Source organism: Macadamia integrifolia, chromosome 1, assembly GCF_013358625.1.
Source record: "Macadamia integrifolia cultivar HAES 741 chromosome 1, SCU_Mint_v3, whole genome shotgun sequence".
Taxonomy (NCBI): Eukaryota; Viridiplantae; Streptophyta; class Magnoliopsida; order Proteales; family Proteaceae; genus Macadamia; species Macadamia integrifolia.
This window is the reverse complement of record NC_056557.1, coordinates 8,956,046-8,968,153: the sequence shown is the minus strand read 5'-3', so window position 1 is coordinate 8,968,153 and position 12,108 is coordinate 8,956,046. Positions and strand designations below refer to the sequence as shown.

At 38.5% G+C, this 12,108-nt stretch overlaps 1 protein-coding gene across 1 annotated transcript; it reads right to left on the bottom strand.

Annotated features, from left to right (window-relative positions):
• Positions 1–632: 632 nt before the first annotated feature.
• Positions 633–2,012, bottom strand: LOC122078873 (probable glutathione S-transferase). Its single transcript, XM_042645060.1, has 2 exons — positions 1,653–2,012; positions 633–1,233 (listed from the first exon to the last, which is right to left on the bottom strand). The coding sequence occupies exons 1-2, from the start codon at positions 1,962–1,964 to the stop codon at positions 862–864; spliced, it is 684 nt and encodes a 227-aa protein (XP_042500994.1). The 5' UTR covers positions 1,965–2,012; the 3' UTR covers positions 633–861.
• Positions 2,013–12,108: the final 10,096 nt, after the last annotated feature.

Genomic DNA, 12,108 nt, shown 5'->3' with positions numbered 1-12,108 from the left:
AGAGGTGCAGAAGTTGGAAACCCCAACCACTGTGAGTGACTTTCAGAGGGAGTTCAAGGTGATGCAGTGACGACATTAGGGAGAGGGAGAGACACAGAGAGAGGTAGAGAGGACAGAGATGCAAGTTCACATAACTGGCATCCCATCCAACAGGTATGGTTAAATTATCAGATATTTTGTTCTTGTTCCATTATGTACCTTGCATGGATTGTATCATATATATGTAAGAGAGAGGAACTTCTGTGCATTTACCCCTGTAGCTTTTCAGTAAGACTATTACTACCATAAGAGGACATCATAAATCTTCTTAATGGGGTGTTTATCATGCACCTATGGAAGGGTTACTTTTTCATTGTGCTACATGGCAACCACAGTAGAATATGGAGAAGCTACATGGGAAGATATTGGTTTAAGGGTGTAGCTTCAAAGTCATCTGATTACAATGGCTATCGAGATTGAAACAGAGAGGGAGGACTTCGCGAACCTTTCTCTACTTGTACGTCATTGCTTCTCTCTATTTCCATTTATTGTACCCTATCGCGGATCTATGTAGCCGACCCATTTAGTTGCAAAAATACTAAGTCGTCGTTTTTGATGGATGTATGTAGCAGCCCAAATGGAACTCGCCACCCTTGGCTAATTTGCATATTTTTGTCACAGCTTACTAAATTCCAATTACTGAAAGTCAAACAACAGTTTTTTCCCTCTAATCTAAGAAATCTGTGCCCTTAAAGAACTCACTAGCTGCTGATGAGGCTACAGATCTAAATACATAAAACAGAAAACAAACACAAGAAGTACATAGGATGATTTATGTATTAGTAACAAGTTCACTACCAATGAAAACGACACACCAGTCACTTATAATTTATAAACCATGGATTTGGATGCAGTGATAGCTTCCTTGCGAGCTTGAAAGAACATGATCAACTCATCTCTGGGAGGCAAGCATTCCTTCACAACATCACAACTGAGGAACTCTTCAATCCATCTGCATAAGATGGGAAGTTTCTCTTCATCTAGCAACTTTATGCCTGTTACTTCCTCAAATACTCCAACCCAAAAGGCTATGAAGTTTGCTGCAATGTCTACAAATCCAATAGTCTCCCCTCCAAAGAACTTCTTCCCCTTAAGCTCATTTTCCAATGTCCTTAGGTGTTCCCATGCTTCTTCCATGGCTTTCTCTTGCTCCTTCCCTTCACTCCAGCAAGCTATCCACACTGCAGTCCAACACTGCTGACAAGAAGTTTTATTTAGCCTTGCCAGAGAATGCAAAACAATGATACTGACCTTTTAGATGAAACAAGTTCCATCAAGGAACCTAATTAAGAGAGATCCATCAGACATAATGATACTGGCCTTTGGCTTAAACAAAACCCTTTTGGAAACTGATCAAGAGAGAACCATCAGACCTGAATCCAATTAGCATAGGATCCCTCCAGATGAATCCCTTGCGATTCCAATTCAAGATCTCTGAATTACTGGACATATGAATTTTTGCAGGGATACAAAATTTGGGTCTTAAACAAATTTAGGAAAAGATTAACAATCTAATAGTCCTAGACAAGCTCATTTATTTAGCCATATAAACCAGATTAACTCATGAACAAATCCAAATACAGAATTAAATAAGTAAATATAAATTTCCTTACCTTCTCATCTATGAACTTAGCCCAGAAACGGGCGATAGCTTTCTGGTAAGGATCTTCAGGAAGTAAGCTATAGCCTTTCCATGTCTCTTCAATGTATTCAAGTATGACAATGGATTCAATGATGGTCTTTTCGTTGTGTAGGAGCACAGGGATCTTCTTATGAATTGGGTTATATTTGAGAAGCAAAGGACTCTTGTTAGCAAGATCTTCTTCGATGTATTCATAAGAGACACCTTTCAGTTTTAGAGCTAGCTCTACTCTGCGACTGAAAGGGCTTATCCACATGCCCAGTACCTTCACTTCCTCAGCCATTATAGTTATATTTGTTACTCTTTCTTTCTAACTTCTTACTCTTTTGTTTCTCATCCACTATGATCTTTTTATAGGCATGATTAGGTTTCTTGACAACCAAGAATTGTATAATTTTTAAAACCTGTTAGGTTTCTTGACAACCAAGAATTGTATAATTTTCAAACCAGTACATCTATACGTGATAAGGAAGGTTTGGAACTAGCACTTAAAAATGAAATTTGATGTAAAAAAATAAATAAATAAAAAGGTGTACTCAATTAATGAGGCTTCCACCACTGCGGGTCTGGGGAAAAAGTCATAATGTACACAGTCTTACCCCTTGTTTTTCTACCTTGAATGTTATTTGATTAGTATACTAACCCAATGAAATGAGGCCTAATAGTTTAAACAACAAATTTTAGTTTATAACTTAATCCCATAAACTATTGGGAAATAAGATAATCAGCAAGTGGGTCTTAATGCCCTACCCATCCTCTGAACCAAGACTGAAACTTTCAGTATCTAAGCATCATGATCTCTATTAACTATTATAAGATAATAATCAATGATACTTAAACTATTGAGTTAATATGATTTCATTGACTATTGACCGCAGCCCCAATTTCATACTATACTAGTCTTGTGATAACATGGTGGGTGACCCATATGACTCAATTCATTCAAATAAACTCTTATTCTTTCTTGCCATTATGCCTTCACAAGAGAAGTTTTTCTGCTCTGGCAGTTATAGAGGGTATCTCCAAGCTGGGACCCATAACAGGTTGGATAGGGATGAAATATTGAGGCTGGGTAAACCCTAAGATCTCTTGCTCACATGTCATGTATCAGTCTTAGCAAAGCTTGCCAAGTGGCAAAACAAAACATTAAAAATTTGAACAATACCAAGAGGTTGCGAGAGGATGCACAGACAAATGGGAGGATATGCCATTGCAGTGGAGGGAATGTGATTAAATCTACATTTGAAATTTGAGATGTGATCAATCTAAACCATTATCTAGATATATCCTTACAGTCAAAATCGTATATCATTGATCACCGTTTTTTCTATTATTATTTCTAAGAAATTTTCCAAGGGAACTTAACTCACGCACACTAGAGGGGTTGGGGGGGGGGGGGACACACACACACTCATATGCAGCTTTAACATAGTCAGCATAATCATATGACCTGAGCTTAAGGCCGGTAACATCATGGAATTCGTGTTTAAATGAGGGAGAAGATCCCCATTCGCGATCTCGAATGATGTTTAATATATTGAGCTTCGAATAAGCTCGAACATGAGCAGATCGATAAGAGTGCTGAATTTGAGCACTGTGAGTTTCTTCCAAAATTCTTTCATAGAAAAAACGAATTTTATCACCAGTAAAGGGATGAAGGTGGTCACGAAGGTAGATGGTAGAAATTTCAGAAGGAGAGTGACGGAGGTGAATGGTTTCTACGGGAATTACTGGGAAAAAATTGGTGGCTATGAAAGGGGAATTGTTAACTGGCCTGAGTATTGAGGCAGGTGAAGGAGACTGGGATGATATAGGAGCTGGTTGATCCTGTAACTGTTGGGATGAGGATGAAACAACTTCTTTATTGGTGGAGACAGGTATAACAGCCTTCTGTTTAGGAGCCCTGCAAGAATTCTCGGGTTAAAAAATCAGGTAAACTGTTAGTACTTCCTTTAATAAATTCAATATCAAAATCGAAAATAGAAAGAAGTGACTGCCATCGAGCAAAGATCTGTTTGGAAGCAAGATTTTTGACATCTTTTTCAAGAACATCTTTGGCTACCTTACAGTCAACTCGGACTAAAAAATGTTGATTTAATAAGTCACTTTCAAATTTAGTTATACACAAAACTAATGAAAGAATTTCCATTTTAATTGTTGAATACTTTTGCTGAGTGGAATTCCAAGTACCTGAAGTAAAATGTACTAATTCTTCTTTCGGAAGAGTAGGACATTTTTGTTTCAAAATACCACCGTAGCCAAATTCCAAGGCATCGGTTTCAACAATTTTAAAACAATCGGGTCGTGCTAAACTTAAGCACGGAAGGGTTTTAGCTTTAAGCTTAATCTTTCGAACAGAGTCAGTATGTACAGAGGTCCATGGTTCAGGCTGAGATTTAAGCCTATTGAACAAAGGTTTGGCATCCTTTGCTAAATCCTTGTAGAATTCGGCAATGTAATTAAGGCTACCCAAAAACCTTTGAAGTTGAGTCTTATCTGTTATCTCATCAGGAAATTTATCAGCAAACTGAATAGCTCGTTCTATGGGAATAATAGATCCAAAAGATATATAGTGTCCCAATAAGCGAACATTAGTTTGAAACAATTTTATTTTCTTAGTTGAGACTACAAGTCCTGCTTGACGAATAACAGACAAGAAGAGATTTAAATGTTTCCAGTGTTGGGAAATGTCCTGAGAATAAATAAGGACATCATCAATATACACAATTATAAACTATGAATACTGATTAAAAATTTGATTCATAATATTCTGAAATTCAGAGGGAGCATTCTTTAGACCGAAAGGCATAACATTCCATTCGTATTGACCGAATGGGACAACAAAAGTTGTCTTATACCTATCTTTCTCTGCTATCTGAATTTGCCAGTATCCGGACTTCATATCAAACTTAGAAAATATGCTAGAAGCATAAAGTCTGTTAAGAAGATCCCTTTTATTAGGGATAGGATACCGAATCCATTTAAGAACCTTACTTAAAGGTTTATAGTTGATAACCAATCTGGGTGCACCTCGTTCAATTTCAGCATTATTGTTAACATAAAATGCAGTGCAACTCCAGGGAGATTTACTAGGTCTAATAAACCTTTGGCAAGGAGTTCTGAGATTTCCTTTTGACAAGTTTCCCTTAAAAGATCAGGCATTTGAGCTGCCCTAGCTTTTGTGGGAATCTGGCGTTCAGAAAAGTTATCTTCATATGGAAGAGTAACAAGATGAGTTTTTCTTGACCAGAATGCCGTAGGAATATCAGAACAAACTTCTTTTTCAAGTTGAGCTTGAAAGGTTTTAACTCTAACTTGAAAACTAGGATTATTAATTTTTTGTTGTATGCTCTTTTGTTGAATTTTAGAGGATAAAGAGCATATAAACTTTTCTTTGGACTGCACTTGAGCCCTGATTTCATTCACCATATGAACCTTGGGAGGCTCGATGAAATGAAAAGTAATAGGGTGATTTTGAATCACCGAGTGAAGACCAATATTATCAATTTGCATAGGATACAACTGGGATAGAAATGGAGTGCCTAGAAGTATGAATTGAGCAAGTCCTTTTACTATAATAAAAGGAGTTTTCAGGCAATGTCCATTACAACAAATAGAAGCAGATGGGAGCTTATACCCAATCTCCATTCTATATCCATCAGCAGTAACCAACTTCTGAGTGGTCTTCTCAAAGTATCGAGAAGGTACTAGTCCTTCGTTGATACAGTTGATATCAGCGCCTGAATCAATTAAGGCGATGGTTTTTAGGCTAAACTCATGGTTAACAACGATGTCAATCATAACATGCCATCGATGAGTTTGAACCTGCTGGATACTTAAAACTTGAGCATCTTCAGAAGAAACTGCAGCAGGAGATGCAGAGGTACTAGCCACTGGTTGAGCTGCTAGTAGTCTTTAAAGGAAGCTTCTTCTTCTACATATGGCTCAAAGTTTTGAGTATTGTAAAGTTCAAGAATCTGGATACGTTGTTTAAGATTTTGAACTTCAGTCTTAGTGTCGTTGAGGTCCTTTCGGAGTTCCTGTAAGGTAGGTTCTCGAGACAGAGATGTAGCTTTTACTCGATTAATTATAGTTTTGAAACTATAATCTTGAACCTTGGACTGAGCAGGAACAGGGCTAGGCCGAGAATTATCCTTTACTAAGGTTATATACTCTTGTAAGAGCTGAGCCTTAGCAGCAGGATCAGTAACTTGATCTATGGTTTTGAGAAGAAATGATTCTTCAGAAGAAAGAACCATTAAACCATTTTCTTTAAGCATAGCCTGAAAGGGATCACAACTACAATGAGGAGTCTGGGTTTTAGACTCAGAAGAATCACTAACGAACTCAAGTTGAGCAATATCTTGATCTGAGTTGGACTCAGAATCCGGTTCTGGTTCAGAAGAGCTATATAATAGGACTCTTTCAAGATTTTGCTTTTGAGAATCGTCAATTTCTAAAGCATTAATTCGAGCTTTAGTTCGACAGTTATTCTTATAATGTCCTACTTTTCCACATTTATAACAAACAGGGGGTTTACTTGGAAAAGTGTTTTGAGGACGAGATTTAGAAAAGCGTTTCTTAAAGAAGCACTTAGGCTTAGACTTATAAGGTTTAGCCTGGTATTTAGGCTTGGAAAACTTAGAAAGTTTCCGATGAGGTTTCTTCGGACCTGAGGGACGAACCTTTTCAAAACCAAATTGTTCACAGAAATCTCCAAGTTCTCGGAATCCAGCTTGTCTTTCTTTAGACAATTGTTTCTTAAGTTTAAGGTCTGTGCAGAGTTGAAGACCTTCATTGCAAACTTCAGCAGCTAATTCCCCATAGGTATATTGCTCAAAGGGAATAGTGCCATTATGTTTTGCCTTAAGTCGATACCGGACCTTTTGAGCAAATAAAGGGGGTAATCCAGAAAGAAACTTTTCTTTCCATATGACATTATTACAATTGTCTCTGGAGAAGACTTTAGCAAAAAAGACATCTCTATACCATCTATAATGAGATAGTGTAGGACATCGCAAATTCATTAATTGCTCTCTTGTTCGATCAGCTAGAATTTCAGCTGGTCCAACAAAGTGAAGAGTGATGGTGTAAACCAAAGTATTAACCGCGTCTTCATGATTAACATAAACAGTTCGCTGGGCATAATTGTCGTCAGCTAATTGTTCAGTCAACTGCTGCGGAACACTAGTTGTAGCACCAATTATCTGTTGTCTAACTTCTTCAGACAAATAAAAATCCCACCAACCACGAAGTTGGCCAGAAAATCCAGTTGCTATCATTTTAGCAACATTTGAATCGAATGAATGATTGAGCTTTACAGCGGTAGCATACATTAACATCCATTTCAGCACATTGATGATTTGATATTCTGATAAACCATCAATATTCCACTCAAAAATAGTATTACCATCAACCGGGAAATTGGAATTGTCACCTTCGAGTTCGAATTGACAATCTACCGGAGAAGGTCGAGGATAATAATAATTTGTTGGAGCGGTAGGCATAACTTTTCGAGTTCTTCCCATAACTTGATTTAGTTGAGGAAGAGACTCAGGAACTGCTGCCTGATTAGGAAGCATAGATTGGAATTCTCTTTCTGCTGTTTCGATTTCAGAATCGGATAGATCAGCAAGAGAAAGAGTTAGAGCCTGACTGTCTTCAAGTTGTTTAAGGTTGTCCTTTGTGACCTGAAGTCTTTGGAGTCTAGTTACGATTTCATCAAGAATGGTAGACTCCACTTTCTTTTTAGGTGGAATGGTCAGGACAGGAGGAGGTTTAAACAAGACAGACTGATTACTCCTATTTTGAGAAGAAGGCTCTTTAGGAGGGATGCTTCTAGGTTGAGAAGCAATGGTTGGCCAATCAAACTTAGTTGTCGTATGAGATGTGGATGGGGTATGTGGATGTAAAGAATTGACAATGGTCTCAATACGATCAGTTTGGTTGCCAATTGACTGAAGACAAAGATTAGTATAGTTGTTTTGTTCAACAACATGACTAAGATGGGTTTCAGTCAACGGTCTAGCAGTTGGGCTGGAAGTTTTTAGCGGAACTGCAAACTTTTGGTCACCTATTTTTAAGGCTTGAAATGGAGGATGAACAGAATCAATTTCTGTTCCTTCCTGAGAAGTATATGTGGTGGTTATCTTCTTAATCTCACTAACTTGGGGAGTGTTAGAGGATCGATTTTCAAGAAGATACAGTTTTAACCACGAGAAAAAGGGAATATTAATTTGGTGAGTTTCCATATGAGAAACCCATTTCTCATGAAGCATTTGACGATCCGAATTAGAAGGATAATGTTCTTCGAAAAGTTTTCTTTTTCCTTCATTCTTCGGGGAACGATATTCCTGGATAAGGAATCATTTATTAATCTGAAACTTAGGTTCTTCTGCTATATGAAGCATCATAATACCTGATCCTTGCATATCAGAGGGAGTTGGAGAAGAAGAACCAGTTTCCTGATTAATAGGAGGCTGATATTGAGCCTGAAATTGGTCTCTAGAAAGAGGACCATAAACAGGTTGATTAACCTGAGAAGGAGTACGATTTGTACCCTGCAGATTTATAATTCCATCAAAATTCTCAGTCTGAATTCTAGAAGTAGAAGCACGAGAAGGTGCTTGGAACTGAGAAAATTCAAAAGAAGAAGAAAGTACAGAAGAAGTAGATCGTCTAGATTCAGTAGATCTACGGTCAAAAGTAATTTCAACATCACCAGAAGGAAGCTAAGTGATGCATGATGGAGAGGTTTGGATTGGTGGCTGAGGTTGAGCCACAGAAGTCAAGGTCCAAGAGTCAGGGAGGTTTATTTCCGACCATCTGATGCATCGAGATACAAAAACTTGAGATCTTTCAGAATTGGCTTGGAAACAGACAGTTTGACCCTTTGGATCTATGAACTTCGCATTAGGAGCACACGTTGTCATAACCTTGTAATAGACACGATATATAACTGCAATATTTTGAGTTCCTGGAAGAATATCGTATCCATACGTTCTTAAGGTAATAACAGCGCTTTGCAGAATATTGGGGTCTGTGAGGGATAGAGAAAGATTGGGTCTACTCTGAAAATAGACAGGTCCTTCACAGAGACTAGTTTCAATAATACCCATAAGAGATTGATTAAAATTCTTCATTCTGGCATCTCTTATGGCAGCAAAGACAGCACTATTTATCCCTAGAAGAGTTAAGGGTTTAAGGGCCACTTGAACTAGGCCGATGTGGATGAACTTAAATCCACGCTCTCTATGCCTCTGGATCTGAGAGCTAGTTAGGAGTTGAATTTGCTCTTGATCAGAAGCAAGAGTATGGGTGCTTTCGCATGTCTTAATGATATAGTCACTATGGAATGCGAAAGTGCCTTTATGGTGTACCTCAGATTCAGGTATTCTCGGGATAGTATAATTATTTATGGCAACTTCTAGGTTGCGAAAAACCACTTCTTCGACATTATGGACTGAACCTTGAGTCCTGCCGGATGAACTAACTTCAGAAGAGGAAGATCTTCGGGAACTGGAGCGAAAGTATGAAGCCATGCTAATGAGGTTCGAGTCAATAAGGGTCTCTGGTCACAATATCCTACTGTCAATCCAGCCTACTGTCAATACTAATTCGCCTTCAACGCCTATCTGCGGCAACACGGCTGAGTACGACTTGGGTGTAGGTCGACACGACTTGGGTGTAGGTCTATCAGACAAAGGTGAAACACTACCAACTTAACGGTCCTTACGACTTTGGCACCTGTTTTAAAACACTATTGGTAGTGTTTCAGACTCGCTATTGTAGGTCTATCATTCTCAACGTATGCATCTCTCTTTCTCAATGCATCTCTCTCTCTCTCTCTCTCTCTCTCTAACACACACACACTCTCAAAAGGCCTGTGACATTGTTTCTAAAGTTTGAGTTCAACCTAACAACCCATGTAAGGATACACATTATCAAAAATAACCTTTCCCTAGTTACAAAGATGAGAATCTACAATTGCCCCAAGTTTTTAAAGATCCCAGGCAGCTTTTCAACTGAAACTTTAACCTACCGAGGATATATACCTACAATTGCCCCAAGTTTGTAAAGATTCGAGGTAGCCTTTCAACTGAAACTTTAACCTACCGAGGATAAGTGCCTAGTTCACCTCTTACGACATCCCTTTGCATTGCTTTACATTAACCATTGGTGTCTTGGGAACTTTTCATGGAATCCTCTACTTATATATAGAAAGAGGTAACCAAACATGACCCATCTCACCAAGCGAGTTCATCTGCGAGAACTAACGAGAACCGGCAATCCATGACTGCCACATAGCGACCATGTAAGCATTCCACCTCTTGATGTTCTTTCGTACTCTTTTTTGCCTTTTAACTTTCAATAAATGGCGGTGTTTTCCCTTATATATTCAAGGACAATGCATGCCACTATAAAGGAGGGTGCAAATTTTAACTAGGCCTAGAAGTTTGGCACCTGACTAATCCAGACCATGTCTTTCCTTCCACATGGTATAGTAAGGTGGGCTATTTAGGAAACTTTTCCCCCGATGGGCTCTGAAAAGGTTATCATCTAGAGCCTAGTTATACATTAGACGAAGACTTCCTACACAATCAATATTGAGGCTCATTTCAACTCACTCGAGGCTTTTTGAGCCATTTGGAGGGCATTTTTGGTCAAATTAAACATTGAATGGGAAGTCGGTCCACTTGAATTACCCATGCGCTAAGTTTCAAATTCCTTTGGCAATAGGGGTGTTAGAAGTTGACCCACACCAATAGGCTTGACCTGAATCAACCAGTTCAAGCCGAGACCAGCCAAATCAATTACTAAACATCTCATGTTCAACCACCAATCGATTAATTATCGAACATTCTCAATCCAAGGTAGTAGCCCGATGTTCAAGTGGCTGAAACTAACAAATATTGTGACTGACCGTTTATAGCCCATTTAGGGATTATGTATAGCATGATTAGTGAATTAATTTATTTAAAACCTAATTGTAACTCAATTATGGACTAATAATTATCTAACTGACTGAATAGAAATATGTCCATGTCGTAACCTAAACGAGCAGAACAATGCAAGCCTTAGACCCAACCAAAACCATCCGGCCCGATGGCTTGACCACCCTACTGGCCACGAGGTGCAAGTTGCTCTCTCTCTATCTGATGTACATACACAGAAGCACACATTTAATGGGTTAGGAAAACTTTTTCCTTTAATTTATTAGTTTTTGTTTAAAATCTTGTAGTCTCTCCAACGTCCAACCTGCTTATTGATTTTGTTAAGGAAAGCCAAGATGTCTGTAGTTGGAAAGCTGGTGGATTCAATAGAGAAAGAACGAAAGCAGGTGCCTGCATTGCCATCCAACTGTACCATATACCGAGTTCCTGCGATGCCTCGCAAAGTAAACCCAGAAGCTTACACACCTCATTTGGTCTCCATCGGCCCTTTCCACCGTCAAAACCAATGCTTAAAGCCCATGGAAGCACACAAGTTGCAGTACCTTAATGAATTTCTAAGCCGAAATTCTCAGCTTTTATACTATCTAGTATTGTAAGAACCACTCGCCAGCTTCTTAGGAATTATTGAAGATTGTACAACTACAATACTGTATATATATCAGAATAGAATGTTGTTGTAATAAATATTTCGTTTCTAATTATTTTATGAGAAAGTTAAGTGAATGTGAAAGATATGTAATGTGGACTTGTGAAGTAGTAGTTGCTTCCAAAGGTTTGGGTTTGGGGTTAAAAGGGCAGAGATAAAATGAAAAGAGATTTACTAATTGGACTATGGTTTGAGTTGTGTTAAGGTGAGCATAAACCTCGCTGAACTCTTCTTTTACAGGACAAATTGCCTCGCCCAATTTTTCTAAATGTTCCTCTGTGTTCCCCATGATGTAACCCTCGATTAACAGCGCATCCTACCGGTCAATAAGAGTTGTGATTTATATAAAGAGAAAATCTTCTTGGCACCTCAGAAGGTGTCAATAGCTTGTGTAAACCCACATTCTCTTAAATCTTGCAAAGAAGGTGAAACTATTAATATTAGTATTGACAGAGAAAGGGAGAGATTGAAGCAGAGGATCAAGAGGGAGGGAGAGGTGCAGAAGTTGGAAACCCCAACCACTGTGAGTGACTTTCAGAGGGAGTTCAAGGTGACGCAGTGACGACATTAGGGAGAGGGAGAGACACAGAGAGAGGTAGAGAGGACAGAGATGCAAGTTCACATACCTGGCATCCCATCCAACAGGTATGGTTAAATTATCAGATATTTTGTTCTTGTTCCATTATGTACCTTGCATGGATTGTATCATATATATGTAAAAGAGAGGAACTTCTGTGCATTTACCCCTGTAGCTTTTCAGTAAGACTATTACTACCATAAGAGGACATCATAAATCTTCTTAATGGGGTGTTTATCATGCACCTATG